General features: G+C 42.9%; 1 protein-coding gene across 1 annotated transcript in view; it reads left to right on the top strand.

Moving 5' to 3' along the window:
- Positions 1-26406, top strand: part of KIF26B (kinesin family member 26B) — a 518142-nt gene that overhangs the window by 431853 nt on the left and 59883 nt on the right. The window contains 2 exon segments of the mRNA XM_070385372.1: positions 853-1036; positions 13065-13224. Of these exon segments, the coding sequence (XP_070241473.1) occupies positions 853-1036; positions 13065-13224 (344 nt within the window).

Below are 26406 nucleotides of genomic sequence, written 5' to 3' on the forward strand. Positions count from 1 at the left end.
AGATAAAGTAGATATCCCTTTAGATGAGACAAATGATATAGATGAGACATTCAAGTATCTTGGGGTTGTTTTTTTTTTTTTTTCATGTCTTTTACATTTACTTCTTTAGAACTATTCTAGTAAATGTGGCCTAAAATTGACTTTAATTAAATAGCTGGAAAAATTGAGAGTTGAGTTAAAGCCAAGTAAGTTTTTTCACTTCTTTGAGATATAGTACCCTGGATTACCTGCTTCTATACAGTCTAATCTTTGACCTCAAGATGCAGTCACATCCCACATGGTCCCTTAGGTACATGGATTGCCCAGGATGTTGGGTTTTCTGAGCTCTGCAGAGGTCAGGGTGGGACACCTGCTCCCACTGAACACTGAGATAAAACCATTTGCTTTTCACATCTGCCACTTACAGATTCTGGGCTTCCCTGGTGGCTCAGCAGTAAAGAATCCACTGCCAATACAGGAGATTCAGGTTCAATCCTTGGGTCAGGAAGATCCCCTGGAGGAGGAAATGGCAACCCACTCCAATATTCTTGCCTGGAAAATCCCAAGGACAGAGGAGCCTGGTGGGCTACAGTCCATGGGGTCACAGAAGGGCAGACATGACTTAGCAACCAAACAACAAGAACAACTTACAGATTCTACTTCCATTGTAAAATGGGTAAAAATATTCTTCTCCAATAAGCATGCTTAGGGTTAATTTTCAGATATGAATAAATTAAGCTGAGAATTTGCACATGGGCGTGGGCCCTGGTTCCAGAAGGACATCAGCCTTGGAGAGTGGGGAAAGGACAGCCAGCCTGAGTGGCAGGCGAGCCCTCTTGCCCGCAGCATCAACCGTTCCCTTATGTCTTGCAGCTGCAGAACCAGAGCGAGCTGCGGGCACCCACTGCGGAGAAGGCTGCCTTCTTCCTGGATGCGGCCATCGCCTCCCGGCGGGGCAATCAGCAAGACTGTGACGAGGATGATCTTCGCAACTCACACATGCTCTTCACGCTGCACATCTACCAGTACCGCATGGAGAAGAGCGGCAAGGGGGGAAGTAAGTCCGCCTCGACTCCCGCTCCTCCTTGCCCTCCCTGGGAAGAAGGCTCTCCTCCAGGGCAGCCTGGGACCCTTTAAAACATAGCACAATCTAAGCCCTTCCCTGGTGGTCCAGTGGTTAAGACTCTGCACTTCCAGTGCAGGGAGCATGGGATTTGATCCCTGGTGGGAGAACCAAGATTTCACATGCCTTGGGGCTCGGCCAAAAAGAAGATATCAAGTAAATGAATTTTTTAAAAGAAATGTAGTACAATCTCACCAGTCTGGGCTGACCTTTGCTTTTGAACATCCAAGAGAAAAGGGCTCGCTTGATAAAGATAATTTACACATGTAATTGTCATGGGAACGTAACAGAACAAACTTTAGCAAAGAAAAACAACCGCTTCATAGTATATTTTTGTTCATAAACCATAGAAGTGCTCATCATGAAAGACCAATGTGTCTTATCAAAGCACCCTGGCCATGTTACTAATCATTAGCTTGAATCCACTCTATGAACCCAGAAGAAACAAAATCATGTTTTTAAAATAGACTGTGAATCAGACTTTTGAATAGCTAACCAGATCTTGGCTGCCTCCCTCCCTCAGGTAATGCCCAGCGGTGACATTTCTCTGTGAACACCTATGCCTGGGATGTGCTCTGTGAGCAAGCTGCCCTGCCAGGAACCCAACTCAGTACTTACAGGGTCCCCTCTTGACTGTTTTCAAAGCCAGCACTGCATCACTCCAATCTTTGTCTGCCAAGTAGTATATACTCCATGCTCAGAAGTTGAGTGCCAGCCCTCAGCTGAGTGTCTTAGGTGGGACCCTGGGCTGTGGGCAAAGTCGTCCATTAACCTCACTGGGCTTTTCTAAAGCAAGTGTGGCCCCCAACACTTGGCTGGTCAAGTAGCAGCAGCTCTCTGTCCACTTCTACAGGGCTTTTCAAAACCTAGGCAGTTGGCCCCCAGCACTCTCCGACTGGATGCCAGAAAGACAAACAAAAGCCCTGAGTTAGGAGCCTAATCCTGGTGTCTGAAGTTGTGGAGCTAATTGACTATAATGGGAGGCAACCAACTAACCAAATTCCACAGAACCTGGAATTAAGACATGCAGCCTCAGCCTGTGGGTGGGCCCCCCAGTTTGGCTCCTTGTTGCCCAAAGAGTTGGAAACTGGTTCTCCTGGAGGCAGCTGTGGGGGGCTTCCATTCCCCCTTTCCGCTTAAGGGAAGTGGAAGCTCCCTCCTCCCCCCATCTCAATGCCTTTGTTTGTCCAGTCTTCTGTTATTGTTCCTATCCCTTAATTGTTGTTGTTTAGTTCAGGTTTATGAGGTATAATTTAAATTTAGTAAAAATTACCCTCTTTCTATATTGTTAAATAAATGTTTGCAAATCTGTTCAGTCATGTAACCACCACCACCACTATCAAGATAGAGAACAAAGCCATGGGTACAGAAAAGTCCCTCTCACCCTAGCCCTCAGGCCCCTCTCCAGCCCTTGACAACCACTGATCAGATTCTTGTCCTTATAGTCTTGCCTTCCTCCAGAATATCTCCTAAATGGAATCATGTGGTCCGTGTGTGGCCCTTTTGTGTCTGGCTTCTTTCATTTAATATAATGCGTTGGAGGGGCTCACCAGATAGCTCAACAGTAAGGAATCCGCCTGCCAATGCAGGAGACGCAAGAGATGGGGGTCGATCCCTGGGTTTGGAAGATCCCCCGGAGAAGGAAATGGCAACCCACTCCAGTATTTGTGCCTGGAGAATTTCATGGACAGAGGAGCCTGGCGGGCTACAGCACATGGGGCTGCAAAGGAGTCAGAAAAGACTGAGTGACTAAGCATGCTGCAGTGCATTTGAGATGCATCCTTGTAGCCGCATGGATCAGTCATTCACTTTTCTTGCTGCCTGCTCCTTTAGTTTTAACTGGGCCCAGAGATGTGCCCCGCCCTTCTCCCCTATTATGGGATTGTGTAGTCCCGGGACTAAAATCTTGCTAGATACCGTTGCTGGGGTCAGAATTCCACTAATCCAGGCTTGGACCCACAGCCTTGACTACTTATACTGGCTGCTGCCCAGGAATCCAGAGGTACTGGCTCTCACTTGCACCCGAGGAGATATGTCATCTGTCAGCTGATCAGATCACTCTGACAACCAGTGATGGTGATACAGGTCTGGCTGGGGATGAGCAAAACCTTTTGAATGCGAGTCTTTCAGGGGAGATTGATTTTCAGTGGAGGGCTCACATTATGTGTAGCATTTCCATTTAGAATAACTTGCTAGTAGAGAAGGAGACAAGGAATTAGGATAGGGATGAAATGATCCAGACCTTTAAATTCTCTAACAGAGCTTTATCCACAGTTCTCCTAACAATCTGAGAGCTGGCTTTAGATCCTGCCCTCACTGATTTTTCTGGGTTCTATCTTAGCAGCATGAATGTGGGGAGTCTGAAAAAAATATTTATTTTATTCTTTTAAGCAGCCGGTAATCATTGTAATCAAAGCTTACAGTGGATTCTTGTACTGTCAGCAAAGGGTGACTTACTGAAGATCTGAATCTGGAGCCAAATAGCTTCCACATGTTTCTGAGCCGAAAAGCTCTGGAGGAAGGATAATCTCCTCCTCCTAGGTTTCAAACCAAGTTAAAGCAACTTTGTTGTCAGTTTTTCACTTCCTTTCATGGGTCTGCTCTCAATCTGGAATCTGAAAGTAGGTAGGAATCTTGATAACAAAGAAACGGTTGATTAAATTATTTCAACTCTAAGAACTTAGCGTTCAACTTCCAAAAAATGTAGGCTAGGAGAAGGAACAGGGAAGGCAATGGCAACCCACTCCAGTACTCTTGCCTGGAAAATCCCATGGATGGAGGAGCCTGGTGGGCTGCCGTCTATGGGGTCACACACAGTCGGACATGACTGAAGCGACTTAGCAGCAGCAACAGCAGGACATTCCTTAAACCCCACCATCCACCCAAGTCAGCCCTTCACCAATCCTGGGCACTTATTAAATATTTAACATCAAATTCATTTTCTTCCTATTTGTAAAGTGTGGAAGTGAATGGCTTTTAAATAATAAATTCAGGTTTAAAGAAAAGGCAGATACCATTAATGGCTTCCAGAACCTCGATAGTTACTTTCTAACATGGCTGTGGATGAGAACAAAGACAGTGCAGGCCTCGAGGCTGATGATGGGGTGAGCCCTGAAGGATCTGGGGGCGTCACCTGCCTGCCACAGCACCTGGCTTCCTGTGAGGAAGAGAATTTAGGCCAGAAGGCACATAGCCTCCTAGCCTGCGGCTTGCTTGACCTCAGTGAATTTATATCTGTTTAAAGTATAATGAGATTTGGAGCATTGTTTAAAATGGAAATTTTGTTTACTTATATATAAGTAATAATCCCCTTGGACCTGGGAGCCAGAACTCAATTAAGGAAAAGTTTATTAATTAGTCACCCTACAGGGAAGCAGAGCAAAGCAAACTGCTGGTAACGGGCCATTAGACGTGAAGATGATGGATCCAAAGAGTTCAAATTAGTTGTCTGCTGTAAGAACTAAACACACCATGTGTGCATAGGCACCTGGATCTTATACACATATATGCATTTTATAAACACACACATACATACACATACGCACATGAGTGGACCGACGAAAATGTTTTCAACATGTCCAATCAAGATAGAAAAGAACATTCTGTGTTGATATATCACTGCTTTGCAGATAGCACTGGGTTAAGCTTAAAATATTTCCTGGTTTAAACGTTGTTGGAGAATTAGTGAGGCTGATTCTTCACCCAGCACAGAGCCTTCCCCCGCTTTGCTAAGCTACCTCTGTAAAGGCTTGAGATTCCCCTTGGAAACGGCACTATTGAGGAAGAGACCCTAAAACCATAGCAGTCAGGAGTTGCTCCCCATAAAGATGAGTGAATTAGGAGTTCAAAGCCAGATGGTACTGGTGATACTTGAGTGGAATAAGTTCACCGTATAGATTTTTACAAGTCCTACTGATTAAGATGATCTTTAAAAGCATTATTTTGATGAGTAATCTCAGTTTGCAAGCAACCTCTACCCAGGGTTAAGAATGACACTAGGTCTCTGATTTGTTCATTCACTTTATGCCTCCAGGGGAAGAAGTGTGGAGGCTGAGTGGAGGCTGGGCTGGCTGTGTGTGCAATTGTGTACAGCACACAGGCCTCCATCTGTGTGTGTGCACATGAACCAGTGGACGAGGACACGGACACTCCCTGCCTGCACTCATCTGCTTACAAGTCTCATCAGACTATTCCCTTAATCTTGGTTTCCTTTTGACCACCAGCCGCTCTTTCCTGTGTGTCTTGGAATGGCTTGAATCAGCTGATGTTCTATCCAGGGCTATGCAGTCCATAGGATTCTAGAGATCTGTTATTCGGGTGTTGAGTGTGGGAAAAAGGGATCTGGGAAATGTTGCTTTTAAAAGAGGCAGACCTGGGCCTCTGCTGTCCATCATTGCAAAGCCCTGTGAAGCAAGGATGGCCACACATGAGGGCCACTGCAGGCTCTCACGTTCTCCTTGGTCAACAGCGAAATGACAGTTCCGTGTTTTGAGATTTTTATAATATGATTTTTAAAATCTTGGGCCAGGAGACAATTTTCCAAACTCTGCAGTCTGGGATTCCTACAGTGATGCCTCTTGGCCTCCCCATCACCTCCTCCAGGGCAGCTGTTTCCAATCTTCTCTTGGAGCCTGAGGCCCCTGCTCTCTCTCTTTCAGTGGATAACCAGCCTCCTGTTTAAGGAGGAGAACAAATCAGTCTGGCTATGGCCTCAGCTTCTCTCCTCTTAGCATCCAAACCTCCTTGTCCGTGTACCTCGCTTTCCCCCACTCCTTTCCCATAGACCTGCTCCCTCCCATCTCTTTGTTCTTCATCCTGTCCCCTTCTGCCTCTTCTGGGACCTCACCAACTGGGACCCCCATCAATCATCTTTTTGTGCTTTTATTTTCAATCTCTTCTACCACTAGAGTCAGGGCTGCCTCCTCTTGGAAGGAAAAGAAGGGAAGGAACAATAACATTGATTAAAAAAAAAAAAAAAAAACTTGTCTGGGGACTTCCCTCCGTGGTCCAGTGGCAATCTGCCTTGTAATTCAGGGAACTCGGGTTCAAACTCTGGTTGGGGAACTAAGATTCCAGGGTTAAGAAAGCAGCAACTAAGCCCATGAGCCTCAACTGCTGAGTCCGTGTGTCACACCTAGAGAGTCCATAAACCACAACAAAAGGTCTCGAGTGACCCAGTGAAGATCCATGTGCCTCACCTAAGACCCAATGTAGCCAAATAAATAAATAAATATTTTTTAAAAGCCTTGTCTGAACCCCACTTCTCCCTTGAGCTGCCTCTCCATAAGCCTTTCAGATTCTCCCCTCTGGAATATCTTTCTCCTTTAAGTCCCATAGCATTTCGGGGGATGTTAAGCCACTGCCTTATATCTCAGTCATTCTGGGCTTGTCTCAGCCCCCTCAGACAGACTACAAGCTCCCTGAGGACAGAGCCTCCTATCACCTGGCACATTGTCCTCTGCAGCCCAGGAAGGTGCCTGGACATCAGTTCTTACGTGTCCTGCCAGATGGCATGTGTGCTGTATATTAAACAGTGAGTGAATTTCTTCCTTACCTCATTTAGCTGATTCATAGAGAGGTGATGGTAGTGGTGGTTTAGTTGTTGAGTTATGTATGACTGTGATCCCTTGGACTGCAGCCCGCCAGACTCCTCTATCCATGGGATTCTCCAGGCAAGAATATTGGATCGGGTTGCCATGCCCTCCTTCAGGGAATCTTCCCAACCCAGGGATTGAATTCGGGTCTCCTGCATTGCAGGCAGTCTCCTGCGTTGCAAACAGATTCTTTACCCACTGAGCCACCAGGGAAATTTTCAGAAAGACCATCCTCTTACCCTTTGTGGAAGCAGGTGATGTGAGTCCAGAGAAGCCGTTTCATGCAACACAGTCAGACAGAACTGATTAGTTAACTGAGAAAGTTAAGTTAAAAAGGAAAATCATATTAAAGGATACATTCATGTCATAAACATTTTCAACTTAAAACATACAATTATGTGTTTATTCTTTGTCTTCTGATACAGGGCCATGGTTTTCTCTTTGAGATGAGTTTTCAACTTTAGATTCTGACTTTTATAAACCACACTCAATATTAATAATAGTCTGGCTTTTGCTTTCAATTTCTTCTGAATGATTCAAGGACTTAAGAGACACTTGTGCAGCTAACTGGGTATAGACTTTTTCTAGATTCTTGAAATTTTTTCCACACTGTAATTTCTCATTCACACCAAAGTCAGTATCTTTTTTCAAAAGCTAACTCATTTTAATCACACCTTTCCAAAGCATTGATTTCAGTGTTTTAGAAACATTAACTCTTTACATAAACATATTTTATTGATTTACATAATATTTTATTATTTTTATTTAAAATATTAAGTACAAGTGGCATAGTTAGGTTTAGGAGGAAACCCAGCTGACCTGTTGATAAGTGTACAGTTCATGTTTTTAGAGCAGAAGTGTGAAGACAAGCTAAGGAACAGTCACCACACATCACAAGCCTGCAGTGTGCTGTGGGCATCAGACATTGTGCCTGACACAGCTGATGGAGGGCGTGGGTTAACCTGGTCAGGTGGCAAGGCCATTGTTCCAAAAGTGTGCTGCACAAGAGATTCACCTATGGAGGCTTCCAGTGAATCCCGATGCCCATGCCATACTCCAGACTGGTTAAATTAGAAAGCCTGGGAGTAGGAGCCAGGCGTCCATATTTTGTAAATACCCCAGGGTGATTCTGATGTGCAGCCAAGTTTGGGAACCACTAAGTTATGGGAAAGTGAGTTAAAAGAGTATAACTGTAAAAGTTAGCTCTGGATTTTCATCTTAGATTGAGTTTTAATTTTATATGAGACCTTGAGTGATTTGTTTAACATCTGTGAACCTCAGTTTCCCAATTCTTGCCCTACAGGATTATTGTAGGAATTAAATGTTTTGGGGAGAATTTAGCATATCCTGGCTCCATGAACATGAGTTGGAAGAATCACTCGGGAGTGGGGTTAATTAGTATATTGCTTCCTGTGGGAGAATAAGGCACATGGGTAATTTCAATTGGTCAAAGTCTAGACTTGAAATATACGTATTCAAATATAAACAGTCTCAAAGCAGACTGGGTTATATTCCTAAACCTTGCAGCTCAGACCTCAAAAATCTGAAAAGTCCACAAGGAACCTGCTTCTGACCTGCTATTATCACCTATTGTTCATTGATTCTAGAACTACTTTCTCTCCAACCATGGGAATTCTTGGTAATAGCTGATGGCCTGTGCTCACTCACAGTGTACCATTCCGGATTCAGTACTGTGTGTGAAATTCAGAATTCTGTGACTACTGAAACTCTGGTGGTTATAGAGCAAAGTTGATTTTACATTGTTTAAAATATGACTCTCATTTTGAGTCATGCAGGTATAATTACAGGTATTTTATAATATTATTCTTTAGCACAGTCTAAACTATGCTTTTGTTCTCTGTGTTCTATTTTACTACATGTACATTACGAATTTTATTCCATTACATCAAATGGACTATTAGAGTCTGAAAGTCCAAATTGGTCCCTGTCTTTGCCCTTTAATCTGCAGAGCGCATGAAATATCTGAGCTTCTTCTGTCTATATAATTAGATTGCAAAACAGATGATACTTTGCTTCAAAAATAACTGTTTCCCTTGCACACTGCCAGTGGCTTGATCCTGCATAATACAAAATAGGATTAAAGAAAAGTAATGTATTATATCTGTCCTATTAAGGATTTTTACTGGAGATAGTGGGAGATAAAGAAAATATAACATCCTTAATGTGGAAAGCTTTTTGCCACTGGAGAACCTGAATTGAAATTTTATGTTTTCTATAAACCTTCATCACCTTTTTTGTTAGTGCTAGATGTAAAGTTGAGATGGGATGAGCAGAGACAAGGCTGGGGTCAGGACAGTGGTTCCTGGATGTTTTCCTTGCTCTCCTGCATCACACTTCTCTCATTTTTTCAAGTGTTTATTAATTTTTCTCAGGTATGTTTTGTAATTTTCAGTGCATGTATCTTTTGTCAGATTTATCTGTAAGTATTTAATATTTTTGAAGTTCCTGTAAAAGTTATTTTTAAATTTCAATTTCCAGTTGTTTGGCACTACAGTTTAAAAATACAATTATCTCGATCCATGAACCTAGTATTCCATAACTTACTAAACTCAATTATTAGTTCTAGTTGCTTTTTTTGTGGCATCTGTTAGATTTTCTACATAATCATGTAATCTGTCAAGAAAGACAGTTTAATTTCTTTCTTTCCAATCTGGATACATTTTCTTTTTCTTGTCTGTTACTCTGGCTGCTGCTGCTGCTGCTAAGTCACTTCAGTCGTGTCTGACTCTGTGCGACCCCATAGATGGCAGCCCACCAGGCTCCTCCATCCCTGGGATTCTCCAGGCAAGAACACTGGAGTGGGTTGCCATTTCCTTCTCCAATGCATGAAAGTGAAAAGTGAAAGTGAAGTCTCTCAGTCGTGTCCAACTCTTAGCGACCCCATGGACTGCAGCCTACCAGGCTCCTCCATCCATGGGATTTTCCAGGCAAGAGTACTGGAGTGGGGTGCCACTGCCTTCTCCGGTTACTCTGGCTAGAACCTCCCATATAATGTTGAATAGAAAGAGTGAACATCCTTGTCTTGTTTTTTATCTTGGAAAGCTTTAGTCTTTTACTATTAAGAATACTATTATCTGCAGGTTTTTCCTAGACACTTTTTATCAAACTGAGATTATCACCTTTAATTTATATTTTGCCAGCCATTTTTATCAATAATGGATTTTGGAGTTTGTTAAATGCTTTGTCTGCATCTACTGAGACTCTTTCTTTTTAGTCTGCTAATATGGTGAATTATAATGATAGATGAATTTTTTGTTAACCAACCCTGCATTCCTTGGATTGATTCATTTATTAAGTCATTAATTAATTTATTCATGGTATAAAAATCCTTTTAATATGTTCCTAGCTATAATTTTCTAGTATGACTCACTAGTATTTTGTTTAGAACTTTTGCCTATTTGTTCATGAGGCATAATTGGTCTTCAACTTTTTCCTTAGAATATCTTTGTTTTTGCTATCAGGGTAATCCTGGTCTCAAAGAATTAATTGGGATGTAGTCTCTCCTATCTGGGGCTTCCCAGGTGGCACTAGTGGTAAAGAACGCTCCTGCCAATGCAGGAGATGTAAGAGACACGGGTTCGATCCCTGGGTCAGGAAGATCCCCTGGAGGAGGAAATGATAACCTACTCCAGTATCCTTGCCTGGAGAAAACCAAGGACAGAGGATCTTCGTGGGCTACAATCCATGAGATCGCAAAGTATTGGACACAACTGAAGTGATTTAGCATGCACGCACTCTCCTATTTAATTTTCAGGAAGAATTTGTGAAAACTGATATTATTTCTTCCTTTATAGTTTGGTAGAATTCACCAGTGTGGTTAAGTACACTGCTTTCTCTGTAGAAAGGTTGTTAACTACAGATTCTATTTCTTTAATGGATGTAGGGTTAGTCACATTATCCATTACTTCTTGAGGGAGCTCTGGTACTTTGTATCTATCGAGAAATGTGTTCATTCTTCCAAGTTGTGCTAACTTACCAGCATCATGTTTCTTTATTATCCTTTTTTTATTTGTAGAAACTGTAGTGAGGCTGCTACCTCTTTTGTTCCTGACATGGGAAATTTGTGTCTTCGCTCTTTGCTGATCAGTCATGCTAGAGAAATATGAATTTTATTGATCTTAAAGAATCCACTTTAGACGGTATTGATTTTTCTCTATTGTTCTTTAAATTTTATATTTCCTTGATTTCTGATTTTGTGTTATTTCCTTTATGCGAGTTAATCTTTAATTTGCTCATCTTTTTCTAGTTTATTAAAGTGGAAGCTGAAGTAACTGACTGGAGACCTCTGTTGTTTTCTGATATAGGCATTTAATGGGGTGTCTTACTAATTTGGATATGTTGTTTTTCATTTTCATTCACTTAAAAACACTTTCTAATTTCCATTTTGGTTTCTTCTTTGACCCTAAGTTATTTGGAGCTGTGTTGTTGAGCTTCAAAACATTTAGGGATTTTCCAGGTGTCTTTCTGGATTGACTTCGAATTTAACTCTACTGTGGCAGAGTGTAGTTGGAATGATGTGAAGCCTTTAAAATTTACTTAGACTTGTTTCATGTACCAGAATATGGTCTATCTTGGTAAATATTTTATGTGCATTTCAAAAGAAAGTGTATTCTGCTGTTGTTGGTTGAATGTTCTATAAATGTCAGGTAGAATGAATTGATAGTTGTTCAAATCTTCTATATCCTTACGGTTTTCTGTCTACTTTTCTGTTATATCAGTTATTGAGAAAGGGGTATTTGAAATCTCCAACTGTAAGTCTGGAGTTTTCTGTTCATTATTGCAGTTCTATCAGATTTTACCTCATATGTTTCAACTTCCATTATTAAAGCATAAACATTTTTGATTGTTCGGACCTCCTGATGAATTTTATCCTTTATCATTATAAAATGTCTCTCTTTCCCTCTAGTAATATTTTTGTCTTAAGTCTCTTTTGTTTGATACTATTGTAACTACCTCAGCTTTCTTATGGCAACTATTTGTATGGTATATCCTTTTCCATACTTAAATTTGCAACCTATTGTTTCTTTATATTTGAAGTGCACTGCCCATAAGCAGCATGTAGAAGAGTCTTGCTTTTTATCAAATCCAACAATATCGAGTTTTAATAAGGATATTCAGACTGCTCCATTTAATGGGATAATTCATATGGTGTGGCCCAAAGTATTATTTTTCTGTATGGTTTCTATTCAACACATGTGTTCTTTGTTCTCCTTTTTATTTTATTTGCTTTCCTTTGAACTTACTGAGCATTTTATATGACTCCACTTAATATTCTTTGCTGGCTTTTTAGCTCTAAATCTCTGTTATGTAGTTGATTGCTGTAGGGTTTATTGTATACATCTTTAAGTTATCACAGTCTACTTTTAAGTGATATTATACCACTTCATGTCTAGAATAAGAACCTTACAGTAGAGTATTTTCATTTCTCCACTCCTAAACTTGTGCTATTGTTGTCAAACATTTTAATTTTGTGTGTGTTATACCCACATATTACATTGTTGTTATTTTTGCTTTCACAGTCAATTAACTTTTAAGGAGGTTTAAATAAGAGAAAAACATAAATTTATTCACATGGTTGTCATTTCCAAAACTCTTCATTCTTTTCTGTATATCCTTTGTGATGCATTCTTAAAGCTTTTTTAAGTCTGAAAAAGTCTTTATTTTCCTTTTATCTGAGAATGATACTCTGGTTGGGTGTATAACTGTAGGTTGGAAGTTTTCAGTACTTTAAGAATGTTGCTCCATTGTCTTCTCACCTGTATTATTTCTGAGAAACATCATTTTATCATTGTTCCTTTACTTGTAACATAATTTTCCCCTTCCGGCTATTTTCAAGATTTTTCTCATCATTACTGGTTTTAACCCATTTGATTATTATTTGAGTTATTAACCTGATTCCTGGCTGAGCTTTAGGTCACTGGTCTCTATAACACTCAACCAAAGCAGATAATCACTTATGGGCTATTCATGTTTTAATATGATCAATTTCAGAATTCTGTTACACAAAGGCAGAGATTTCTGTAGGCACAAATCTTATTCTATTTTAATAGAAATTTGCCTTCTCTGTTAAATCTCATCTAATTCAGCCAAAAGGAATTATTCCCTTATTTATAGTAGGAATGTCCATAGCTTTCAGAAGGCCAGTGGTGTGTGATGGCGGAATCTATGAGGACTGTGCTATTTTTACTGCTGTATGATTTGGTTGGGCTCTTGTGCTAGATCATGAGCTTCAACCTTTTACTTCCTCTTTCTCCCCCTCAGATTTCCCACAGAGCCACATGAAGGACAGATGAGGGTTTGCCAGACTTAACCAGTCCTTTCTTCTCTTGTCTTCTCTCCTGTGGCAGTGTCTGGAGGCCGCAGCCGTCTGCACCTCATCGATCTTGGCAGCTGTGTAAAAGCTCTTAGCAAGAATCGGGAAGGAGGCTCAGGGCTGTGCCTCTCACTGTCCGCCCTGGGCAATGTCATCCTGGCTCTCGTCAATGGCAGCAAGCACATCCCATACAAGTAAGTGACTCTTCTACTTGAAGCATGGGATGCAGTAAACATGGTGCCAGGGCTAGGTGAGGGTCTAGTGACCCTGGGGGGTCACTAGTGACTGAGACTAGACATTTCAGTCTAGTGACATCTGGGGAGAGTCGTACTGCAGAGGTATGGACCACACTGTCCGTTCAGTGCCGGAAACTGGCCTTCGCTGGCAATTATGTAATGCATGATCTGCCAAATTCAAAAGCTGTGGAAATACATAAATTGGCCTCAATCCTAACATTAGGCTGCTCAAGTCAGAAATAATAGGAAGCTACTTCAGTTGAGGGCTTTAATAACAATTGCCATTGGTAGATTATAGCTGAGGCCTCCCTAGTGGCACTAGTGATAAAGAATTTGCCCGCCACGCAGGGGCTGCAGGAGATGTGGGTTCGATCCCTGGGTCAGGAAGATCCACTGGAGGAGGGCATGGCAACCCACTCCAGTATTCTTGCCTGGAGAATCCCATAGACAGAGGAGCCTGGGGCTAAGGTCCATAGGATCACAGAGTTGGACACAACTTAAATGACTTAGCGTGCATGTACTCACATTTTTACCACCACTGTATGAATGCTTTACAGAGATAAGAGCAAGGGTCCTAAGATTGAATTACCATTCCCTTAGGAGTAGAGCTGCCATATCTAACCAATAAAAATATGGGATGCCCAGTTAAATTTTAATTTCAGATAAAAACCAAATATTTTCAGTGTAAGTATATCCCCAGTATTGCATAAGCTATAGGGGCACCCTGTATTTTATCTGGCAATCCTATTTAGGAGAACTGAAAAGCTTGGGGAATTACCACCCACTATCCCATGCAAATGTTTGTTTCACTTCCAAGATCCTTTTCCTCTTTTCAGTTATGCTCCAGAAAGATGAAATTAGAACTGCTCCTATGTCTGGAATAGCCAAAAACTTGCCATATCATCTGGCCATGAATGACCCAGCCCTGGAGCCACCCCTCACCACCATCGCTCCAGTTCAGCTTTTCCAATGGACAATGTGGTGATGGGATGAGGGGAACTCTCTCATTTTTCAGGCTCTGCCAAGGTCCAGCTGTACTTTTCACTAGCTATCTGAACATTCACATCTCATGAACTGAGGGCTATAGCTATATATCTTATTTACACAACCAGGATAAAAGGCTCAAAATGATATGTGTGTGACAGTTTTTTGTAAAGTGTGTAACACTGTATTCAATAACCAATAATGATAATGTGGTTGAGCCTATACCCACCTATTGAAATGGAAATAACACATACCTTTCAGAGTTGCCATGAGGATTAAGCAAATATATGGTATATGGAATCATTTTTTAATCTGTAGGACTTGACAAAATAAAAGTTTCTGTTGTGTAGGTAAGTCAGGCAGTTTTTTCTACAATAACTGAGATTCAGTACGAGATCTGGAGTTGTGCTTTGCCTATACCGTAAGTTGATGCCAACACTGTGATTTTGTTCTCCGCCAGGAAGCCCGTTACTAGCCTACTTTGGAGTTTAAATAGAGATTATAAGCCGGTCTGTCTCAGTTCTTGAAATCTGGAATTCTAGGGTACACCCAGAAGTGGCTTTTCCAGCCCTTGTGTGATTCTTTTCTATGAGGAAGAAAAAGTTCAATTTGAAGGTTTATGAAGTTTCATTCAGTATCATTTCTGCAGCTGAATAAAGTCAACTTGTGAATACAAGAAAGAGAGGAAGGAAGGGAGGGAGGGAGGAAGGAAAGAGAGAAGAAGAGGGACAAAAAGGTCTGGAGAGGTACTGTCAAGGTTGAAGATCTCAGAAAGAAAAGAGTTATCAGCCCTTGTTGGCTTCCCTGTCCATAAAAAGGGAAACGTGTATTAGTATGATAACTTGACAGATCATGATGTAGACGAAATTCAAAATACCACCTTATGAGGTCACTGATTATGTATTTTGCTTGTATATTTACATCTCATATATATATATATATATCTCACATTGTTTCTGTGGGGCAACATGCTTTTATGGATTTCAATAAATATTTGTTGAATTGATGGTAGGGGGATGGATAAAAGTAAGCATATGAAATTACTTTTACTTTAGATAAAGTAACTTCCTTTTGGTTCAAGTTGGGTTTTACTATCAACATTAAAAATTGTTTTTGTTCATAGTTCAAGGTCTCTTGTTAAATTAAACCTACCATACACCAGTTAGCCACAACGACCAGCCACCTGCTCGCTTGCGAGGGCTGACAAAATGTGGAAACTCCACTCACCGTTCTCTTCAGACATCTGTCCGCTTCAGCTCCCTTCTTTCCCTTCTGGCTCTGAGGGAGTGATGATTAAAGACACTCCATGTCTGAAGTAGACTGCTGTTCAGTCACTAAGTTGTGTCCGACTCTTTGCGACACCGTGGACTGCAGCACGCCAGTCTTCCCTGTGCTTCACCGTCGCCTGTAGTTTGCTCAAACTCATATCCACTGAGTCAGTGATGCCATCCAACCGTCTCACTCTCTGTTGAAGTAGGCTTATGCTGCTGCTGCTGCTGCTAAGTCGCTTCAGTCATGTCCGACTCTGTGCGACCCCATAGACGTCAGCCCACCAGGTTCCCACATCCCTGGGATTCTCCAGGCAAGAACGCTGGAGTGGAATTTCCTTCTCCAATGCGTGAAAGTGAAAAGTGAAAGTGAAGCCGCTCAGTCGTGTCCGGCTCTTAGCAACCCCATGGACTGCAGCCCACCAGGCTCCTCCGCCCATGGGACCCTCCAGGCAAGAGTACTGGAGTGGATTGCCATATAACTACAGTGTCGACATAAGACACAGGCATAGTGTTGTCCCCCACCATTAGGATCCTCCTGATGGGGATTTTGCAGAGCTGCCCACTGCTTGGTGTCAGAAAACATGGTGGCCTGACCACCCAGCCAGCTCTGTCCTCCCCAAACCTTCACTGGCAGTGCACTTGTATAGCCAGTTGTATCATCCCTCAGTCCTTAATGCCCATCGTAATGTGTAAGCTTTTGAAGATCGTTGCTATAATATTGTTTCAGATTCTCAGCCACAGCAGATAGTCAATATTTGGTTCTGAGAATGCATTTGCAAAGTGATTAATCAATGACAAACTACCCTCTTTCAAGGTGCAGGAAGATAAGGCCAAGATTTACTCAAATCACCCAGCCAGTTGGTGGCAGGATCAAACCGCATCACGTTTTACAGCCTCAGAGACCTTGGCAGTTCCTTACCGATCCACTCGCCCAGCCTCATCAAGCTCTGTAATATATTAGCTGCCTTTGCTCTGCACAGCGTGAGGTCTTCAGCACAGCAGGGTGGCCCAGATTTCTTTTATCAATTCAGCACGTGCTCCAAACCCCCATCACACGGCATTTTGTTAGCATACTAAACACCTTTCCCATGTCAAACCCTGTCTCTGCAGTAAGTTCCTGAGATAGGTTTTGTACCCTTGCAGTTTTCCTCTTATTCTTGTTCACTTAAAGGAAAAAAAAAAAAAGGAAAACCAGACTCCACTCTCATGACCCTCCCCCTACTCCCTCCAAAACACACAAAAAAACGCACTTCATTTGTCACCCTGGACACTTCTGTGCTTGGAACTCACATCACTTGTGTTTGCTTCTGGGAAATTAACTGGAATGTGCACAGAAGGGATAAAGCCTGTCCTCGTTTCTCTTCATCATCGTGCCAGACAGACTCTCTGTCATGTGAGCAAGCCCGAAAGCAAGTTTGGATTCATTACCCATCCCAGGCGCTCCCATGGGCACCCTAGGTGTGCCCTGAATGGTTTTTGACTTTGCAAATGATATTGCCTTTATAAGTGATAAATGCAAGCGCAGAATAGTTTCTCAGCCACAGCCGTGACATAGCTCAGGCTCGCTGGGCAATCCAAGTTCCATCAATCAATCCCAAGTGGTGACACCATTCAGAAAAGCACCTGGGGACAGGAAGGAGACCGCCAAAGGCTCCAGCCCCCTTGTCAGACAGGCTACACAGAACTCCCTAAGTGTGGGGAACCTCTTGTCTTGGGGAAGCTGTCATAGTCCTAAGCTTTTTGACAGTGCATTTTGCCTGTTTCCTTCCATTGCTCAGCCATTTGCTGTTCCTCATCATAGCCTTCCCCTTGGATAGATGAGAAAAAATGTATAGTGGCATCAAAATGAATTCCCATGCCAGGAACCAGCATGGCAGGCACACATCACTAAACTGGTACCCAGAAGGGCCACCACAAGGATCTGTCAGTGTGTACTTGGCTTTGGCTAAAGTCCTGTTATGTCCCAGCTGATCTGCAGGACTAGTCTCTCCAAAGACTTGGAAATTCTAACCACCACCCAGTTCTCTCAAAATAGAATTTTTGGTACCTTCTAGATGAAGGGGAAGCATACCCTTCACACAGTGATACTTAAAGCCTGAAACATTTTTCCTTCATTTATAACTGTGACTCCATTTGGAGAAATAATGACTTCAATAGGTCAAACAGTCTATTTGATTATTTGCCAACAATATGCTGTCCTCTATTTCTAAACAACAGAGATGTTATAATGTCCCGGCTTCCACAGAATAAGAGGTCATGGAAAGTCATTCTGTGACCCTCTAGTGCTGTGTCTGTCTGAGAGCCTCTTCCCAAGTCAACATGAAGCCTGGTTCTGCATGAACAGCCCCATGATGGAACTGGTGCTTTGTGCTCTTCTTTTATGGGTTTGGTCTGTGATTCAGACCAAGACCTAATCCTTGTGTGTGAGAATCCATCACAGACACTCTCTGGGGCTCAGGCATCTGACTCTCTGGTGCCCTTCTTCTCTCTGGGGACGAAAGGTGGAGCCCAAGGCCGTCTGCTGTCATGAGCTTCAGTGGCAAGCAAATACCGCCTCGGGCCACTTTGTGCGCATGCGTGCTGAGTCGCTTCAGGCACGTCCGACTCTGTGACTCCATGGATTGTAGCCCATCAGGCTACTCTGTCCACGGAGATTCTCCAGGCAAGAATACTGGAGTGTGTTGTCAGGCCCTCCTCCAGGGGATCTTCCCGACCCAGGGACTGAACCTGCATCTCTTATGTCTCCTCATTGGCAGGCAGGTTCTTTACCACTAGCTCCATCTGGGAAGCCCCAGGGGCCACTTCAGACGAGATTATCCTACAGAAGTTAGGGATGCTCATCATCAGGGTCTGGATGATGTGAAAGAAAGGGAGTCTTTCTCCTCCTAAAGCCCTACAGAGGAGTCAGGAACCAAGGTCACATTCAAGAGAATGTGGAGAGATTGTGGAGAAATGACATTTTATAAATAAAGCCAACTTTTTTAAAATGTGAATACCTCATCCATGCTGGAACCCATAGGCAGGATCTCTGGGAGTACCCCAAGATTTCATCAGGCCTTCATAAGAGTCACATCTCTGAAGAAGGTGGACATTCCTTTGCCTTGTCTTGAGAAATAATTTTCTCCCAGTAGCCAGATAGATGTTGGATTTGTCTTTGCTTTCTCAGAACTGGAAATCCACACAGTGTCTGGGAAGCTAGAGAAAGGAGCTCATGACTGATATGAGCCACAATACTCAATTTCCCTGATTCACACAGGAGGTAAAAGATTTGTTCCTTGGGACCCAAATGCATATTATTGACAAAGGGAAATTAAATAGATATTTTCCAGGAAAAATGCAAAGGGATATTAATTCTCCAGATTTAGTTAAGATAGCATATAATGGAGAGAAACTCTGAGGAAGAATCTTTGTGTGCGTGTGGTATGAGACACACACATATGCAAATTTAGCAACCTTTAAATGTACGTTAATGCTGTATTATCTCTTCCTGATTTACAGAGAGAACATCAATTTAAAACTATATTCACAAACGCCAGATACCAGTTTATAGCATTCCCTGTTTAGAAATAAAATAACCAAAGTCTCAGGTTGCCAAGCAACTGCAGCAATGATAATTCTTAGTGTTGCTGCTTCAGAATATCCAGTTTTATACATTTTAATGACTGTTAGGATGCAGAGAAAGTGAGTTCAGAAAATCAGTGGTACATGGATATTTAGTATGAAATTCTAGCATCTTACTTCCTTTCATTCTTCCTGCCTACCTCCGTTTGCTTCCCTGGCCAGTAGTATCTTCACATTTAATTTTGAAAATTCTCAGAGATCGGTATTATTTTCTTAAGAGTTGGGGCATCACCTACCAGTAAATGAATTCTACCAGGATTATCACAGAACCATACAGGTCACTCAGGAAGAAATGAGGCTGCCTGGGGCTCAGTTGGGATCATAAGCCATGGGTTCAAACAGTGGTCTTTCTGTCACTGTCTAACACATAAACTATAAACACATAAAGCTATAGGGACTTCCCTATAGCTCAAATGGTAAAGAATCTGCCTGCGATGCAGGAGACCCGGGTTTGATCCCTGGGTCAGGAAGATCCCCTGGAGAAGGAAGTGACAACCACTCCAGTATTCTTGCCTGGAGAATCTCCATGGACAGAGGAGCCTGGTGGGCTACATGGGGTCACAAAGCGTCAGACGCGACTGAGTGACTAACACACACACAGCACACAAACTCTGTGTCATCCTTTCTGTCCCAGGAGAACTGCTTTCTGTCCCCTCACAGAACCTCACTGAACTGGGAGCAGACTGTTAGGCCCCCAACTCAATCCTGATCCTTGGCAGCAAAGCCATAGTATATAGTTTTCTTGGTCCCTCTCAGATAATGAGCCTACGGTTTGAGGACTGAGCAGAAATCAGGAGGCTTCTTCATTTCTCTTTTGGTTTTTCAAGAGGTTCTCTTTGATGTTCAATTTCTGAGACTACTAATCAGACCCTTTTCTCTCTGTATTCCAAACCAGTTGGCAAATAGATGCAAGAGTATGATTAGGGGCTTCCCTGGTGGCTCAGTGGTAAAGAACTGACCTGCCAATGCAGGAGGCACGGGCTCGATCCCTAGTCCGGGAAGATCCCATATGCCTCAGGGGAGCTAAGCCCACACACCACAACTATTGAGCCTGTGCTGTAGAGCCCGGAAGACACAAGTACTGAGCCCACACTCCCTAGAGCCTGTGCTTCAGAACAAGAGAAGCCACCACAGTGAGAAGCCTGCACGCTACAGCTAGAGAGTAGCTCCCGCTAACCGAAACCAGAGAAAAGTCTACACAGCAGCGGAGACCCAATGCAGTCAAAGATAAATAAATAAATAAATAAAATTACGTAAAAAATCGTATGATTGGGAATTGAATTCTCCATCTGCTGAATCCTAGCAGAGTGGAAGGAGATCTCCTGTCGCTCCACAGACTTAGACCCCAGGACTCAGGAAGGGGCAGAAACGGGGTCAGCAGAGCAATCCCTTTCCCAGACAACCACATGGCTCAAGTGGAGGGATGTGTGACCTGCAGAGGGGCAGACAGACAGACAGCATTGGGCTGCACGTGCCCATGGCCATATTTAACAGCCTCACCAGTCAGGCCTTTTTCCTCCTGTTGTTCATTCGTGTAGTCATGTCCCACTCTTTGCAACCCCATGAATGGCAGCACACCGGGCTTCCCTATCCTTCACTATCTCCTAGAGTTCGCTCAAACTCATGCTCTTTGATTCAGTGATGCCATCCAACCATCTCATCCTCTGTTGCCCCCTTCTCCTCCTGCCTTCAATCTTTCCCAGCAAGACAGTCTTTTCCAATGAGTCGGCTCTTCCTACCAGGTGGCCATTGATGCTGAAGCTGATGCTTTGACTATATGGACCTTTGTCAGCAAAGTGATGTCTCTGCTTCTTAATACACTGTCTAGATTTGTCACAGCTTTTATTCCAAGGAGCAGGTATCTTTTAATTTCGGAGCTGCAGTCACCATCCACAGTGATTTTGAAGCCCAAGAAAAGAAAGTCTGTCACTGTTTCCATTGTTTCCCCATCTATTTGCCATGAAATGATGGGACCAGATGCCATGATCTTAGTTTTTGAATGTTGAGTTTTAAGCCAGCTTTCTCACGCTTCTCTTTCACCTTTATCAAGAGGCTTTTAGTTTCTCTTCAATTTTTGCCATTAGGGTGGTGTACTCTACATATCTGAAATTATTGATATTTCTCCCAACAATCTTGATTCCAGCTCAGCATTTCACATGAAATAGAAGTTAAATAAGCAGAGTGACAATATACAGCCTTGACATACTCCTTTCTCAATTTTGAATCAGTCCATTGTTCCATATCCATTTCTAACTGTTGCTTCTTGGCCTGCATACAGGTTTCTCAGGAGGCACGTATGGTGGTCTGGTATTCCCATCTCTTCCAGAATTTTCCATTTTGTTGTGATCCACACAGTAAAAGGCTTTAGTGTAGTTGATGAAGCAGAGTAGATGTTTTTCTGGAGTTCTCTTGCTTTTTCTATGATCCAGTGGATGTTGGCAATTTGATTTCTGATTCCTCTGCCTTTTCTAAATGTAGCTTGTATATCTGGAAGTTCTCAGTTCATGTACTGTTGAAGCCTAACTTGAAGGATTTTGAGCATTACCTTGCTAGCATTTGAAATGAGTGCAATTTTATGGTACTTTGAACATTCTTTAGCATTGCCCTTTTTGTATTGGAATGAAAACTGATCTTTTCCTCCTGTGGCAATTTCTGAGTTTTCCAAATTTGCTGGCATATTGAGTGTAGCACTTTAACAGCACCATCTTTTAGGATTTGAAATAGCTCAGCTGAAATCACTAGCTTTGTTTTTAGTAATGCTTCCTAAGGCCCACTTGACTTACCACTCTAGTATGTATGGCTCTAGAAGAGAGGCCATACCATCGTGGTTATCCAGGTCATTAGGACCTTTTTTGTACAGTTCTTCTCTGTATTCTTGCAATCTCTTCTTAATCTCTTCTGCTTCTGTTAGGTCCTTGCTGTTTCTGTACTTTATCATGCCCATCTTTGCATGACAAAGTAAATAAAAGGACAAAAAGTAGAGTGGGAACTTTGTTTTCATTTTTTCCAAGGGCTTACAGATTCCTAGGGGCTTCCCTGGTACATCAGCTGGTAAAGAACCCGCCTGGAATGCAGGAGACTCCTGTTGGATTCCTGGGTCAGGAAGATCTCCTGTTGAAGGTATAGGCTACCCACTCCAGTATTCTTGGGCTTCCCTGGTGGCTCAGATAGTAAAAAATCCACCTGCAATGTGGGAGACCTGGGTTCGATCCCTGAGTTGAGAGGATCCCCTCGAGGAGGGCATGCTTGGGGTATTCTTGCTTGGAGAATCCCATGGACAGAGCAGCCTGGTGGGCTGTAGACCATGGGGTCCCAAAGAGTCGTACACAACTGAGCGACTAAGCACAGCACAGCACAGCTGTGAGATTCCTAATTTATGGACTTGCTGAGTCCTAGGAAGAAGGAGGAAATTGCTTCCAGTACTTGTCTCCTGGATTTCCACTCCAATCCAGGTGGTTGGCGTGTGCAAGCGTGAGCCGTGGCTGAGGGGCGTTCCATGGTGTGGGTGTGATGACAACAGCTCATAGTCACCCTTCCTTTGCTGTGCATCAAGAACTGCACTAAAGGCTTGCTGAGGATTTAATTCTCCCAACAGCCTCCTAGCATAGGTACTGCTGTGGTCATACTGGTATTACAGATGGGGAAACTGTGACCAGAGGAGTAAGTGGCTTGTTCTTATCTATAGGACTGGTAGGTGACAGAACTACTCCACTGCCTCTGGTATATCACCTCTTCCTGACACAGTGTCCAGAATGGCATGGTGCTCAATCAGTACTTGTTGAAATAAGGCCAGACAATGGATCAAATGTATCTACAAAGCTTGAATACGTGCAGCTGGTTGTAAGTGAAAATGTGAGTCCCAGGCAGGGGACCAGCTGTGGTTAACTGTCCATTCAGGGTCATCTCCTGGCCTCACCTTTTCCACGATGTGGCAGTGAGGAAAGTAGAATAAGAAAGATGAGGCTGGGAAACAATTCCCCCTCCCCAAATCTCAATCCAGTGGCCGGGCTGAATAAGAAATACCACGTGAGATTGTTCGAGTTAGCAAGTGAAAGAACCTTGTTCAGGGTTGGCGAGAACTCGGGCTGACCTTGTTAAATGGCTCTTGAGGAAACTCAACCATCCTGATGCCATATTCTGGGCACCACCAGCAGATGAACTCAGCAAATCTCAGCTATTTCACAGTCTTCTACTGTTTCTTAATTTCTGTAATCTTTCTTGTGTAAGAGCCTGGAAGTTCCTATAGCCATTTCTTGTACCCTGAAGAGCTTCAGGATGCTCTAATGCTCTCTAAGGACTCAGGACTCCCAGACAGCCCTCCTGCCTGGCTGGGTGGCCCCCTGCATGAGAAGTGTCACCCTCTCCCGTTCTGGAGACTGCAGAGGGGCACAGCCTCCCGATAAGACAGTTTCCAGCCCTCTTCCCCCTTAGCAGCAGCTTCTGTAGGTGCATTAAGACACTCCTGAGTGAATAGATTCCTGTCAGAAGAGAGAGGTCATCACCCAGTCTGGGTCTGGAAGTTGTGCTGAGCACAAGAAAGGTAAGGTGGGGAGAGGCAAGAGGTGAGAACGATGGCAGGACTGAGGATAACGGGGCGTGCGGTGATGAGCTTCCTCCAACACCTGGCTAATAATCGCAGTTCGGGGCATTTCCACAGTTGGTAGATGAGACTGTCATCTATCAATGGGAATTTGTGAAGTTTCTTCAGGTTCTACTCCCAGAGAAGTATGTGAAACCAAATACCTGTGGTTTCCAAAAGAGAAAGATTGTGTGACATGGGCTTAGGAGGTGATGCTGAGCTGAGACCAGGGAGATGTGGGTCCTCATGCCAGGCCCAGTGCCCACCTCCAGACACTCAGGCTCTCTTCCTGCAGTTTCTTTTTTTCTTTTAATGTTATTTATTTTGAGGGGGTGCACCCCATAGCATGCAGGATCTTAGTTCCCTGACCAGAGATTAAATCCTTGCCCCCTGCTTTGGAAACGCAAAGTCTTAACCACTGGACTGCCTGGGAAGTCCCGTTTCCTGTGCTTTTCTTCTCCACCAGCTAACTCAGAATGACCATTCGCCTCTATCTCAGAAGTGTGATACAGTCCTTTGAGACAATGTTCCTGATGGCCCTTTAAAGAAACACGTTTCGAAGGTAAAAATGGGCGTTTGCATATATTTCAGAACGTTGTAACCCAGACTGATCTGGCAGCATTGTATCTTTGTATCTGTTTCTTGATTTTAAAAGTATGCATCCCTTTTGGCCAAGTGGATTATAATTACCTTTTGTTAAAATGGAAGCTTCATGCATTTTTCAGCAGGAGTTTGTGTGCCTGATGTATCGGGTTGCTGCCAGATACAGACATTTAATTTAAGAGACTCCAACCTGGAGTACTCTGCACAAAGGGAGAAATAACAGATTCTCTAAGGAGTGAATGACTCCACCTGCCGCCTGCCTCAGAGGGACCACTGCAGAGAGGGGGCAGTAGGTGAGCAGAGGCTGCTGCACCCGCACTGTGTCTGTCTGGCCATCCAAATCGTTAAAGACAAATTTTCCCCATAATATGGCCTTTGAATACAAGCCATAGCCTTCTGGGGCTCAGCCAGAGACATGTTCCAACCCTGAAGCAAAATCTGAATGTGTTAGATTTCACGAGACAAGGATTTTTCTTTCAAAGAGATTTTTAAGGCTGACCTTGATGATACAAATTTCACCTTACACTTTATATCCCAAGTGATACACCAAGTTTAACTCCATTATTCATGGAGCATGGTGCTATTCTGATAAGCAAGGTGAACTCTGGCCCAAAGCCCCCTACTGAGGGAGGAGTTTAAGTGCCTGATTTTGTTACAAGTCTGATGGAGGCTACCAAACACGTTGTCACTGTCCTTTAGTAACTAAGACGTGTCTGACTGTTTTGCTACCCCCAGACAAAGCCTGCCAGGCTCCTCCTTCTAGGATTTTTCCCGACAAGAATACTAGAGTGGGTAGGTAGCCATTTCCTCTTCCAGGAGGTCTCCCCAAGCCAGGGATCACACCCAAGTCTCCTGCATTGGCAGGCAGGTTCTTTATCACTGAGCCAACAAGGGAAGCCCATAACAAACATACACAAGAAATAATTTGAGCAATATGTAGCAGAATATCTGTAAGTTCTTTTTTGCATCGAGTCATTATCTTTTAGTCAGCCATTCACTATTAAAAAATACTTACTGGACCCCTACAATACTCAAGACACTGGAAATATGATAGAGAAACATAGACGATTTCCACTCCTTGGACAATTTACAGTATAGGGGAGATAGAGACATAAACGGCAAGTCTCACACTTGGTAATGTGTGAACACCAGTGCTTAACCGCCAGTGAGGAAAGTTACTCAAGTAAGGCCGAGGGAATCAGAAAATCTGCAGTAAAGGCTGTCTGGGCAGATCTTTCCTCATGTGCTCCCACTCGTTCTCCATTCTCACTCATCTGTTTTGCAAAGTTTCCCACTGTCCATCCATAAATGCCTGAGCCGAAGATTCACAGCTGTTCTGTCTTTTTGCTAGAATGATGCTGACATAGCCTGACACAAATCATGATAAACTAGTGGTCCAAAGGCAAGACTCCGAGTCCACAGCTAATTGTTATCTTTAATGATAACTAATCATCATATCACAAGTTATGTTGCTGTTAGAAGAAAACAGCCCAAGGGGGAGGGCTTTAGGTTAGTTTGGGGCCAATACACAGAGAGCCCAAGGTGCCCTCAGGTACGCGCAGGGCTCTGTGACTATTCAAGGATGGCTTGATTTAGGCACCATTAGACGTGAGGAGGGATGGAGCATACAAATGAGTTGGGGCTTAATTCATTTAAAAACTGTCTTGAACATTAATAGAGCTTCAATCAGAGTATCCAACCATAAATTCTCACCTGTTTCACAACTGGTTCAGGCTCAATTGAGCATTAATAGATTTTTTTTGTCCATGCAAATGAGGTGATAATTCATTTCATGTATAATTGAACAAATTTCAGTTATATTCATGGAGCAGTTAAGTTGTACCAAATTGTCTAATGTGTCTAGTTTTTTTTAAATAAAAATATAGCTGAAGTTTTATTTTGATATAATAAAGAAAGAACTCAAGAAACAGAGGTTATGGTACATTTGTTACTGCTTTGAAGAATAGTAGACTTGAAGAGACTTTACGATATTCCTTTGGGGCAGCAACCACAATTGCTATTTATTTCTGTTTTTCCTTACCGTTCTGTAGATACTGTAAGGAGTACCTTAGCAGTGAAATC

The sequence above is a fragment of the Bos mutus genome, chromosome 16 (assembly GCF_027580195.1).
Source record: "Bos mutus isolate GX-2022 chromosome 16, NWIPB_WYAK_1.1, whole genome shotgun sequence".
Taxonomy (NCBI): domain Eukaryota; kingdom Metazoa; phylum Chordata; class Mammalia; order Artiodactyla; family Bovidae; genus Bos; species Bos mutus.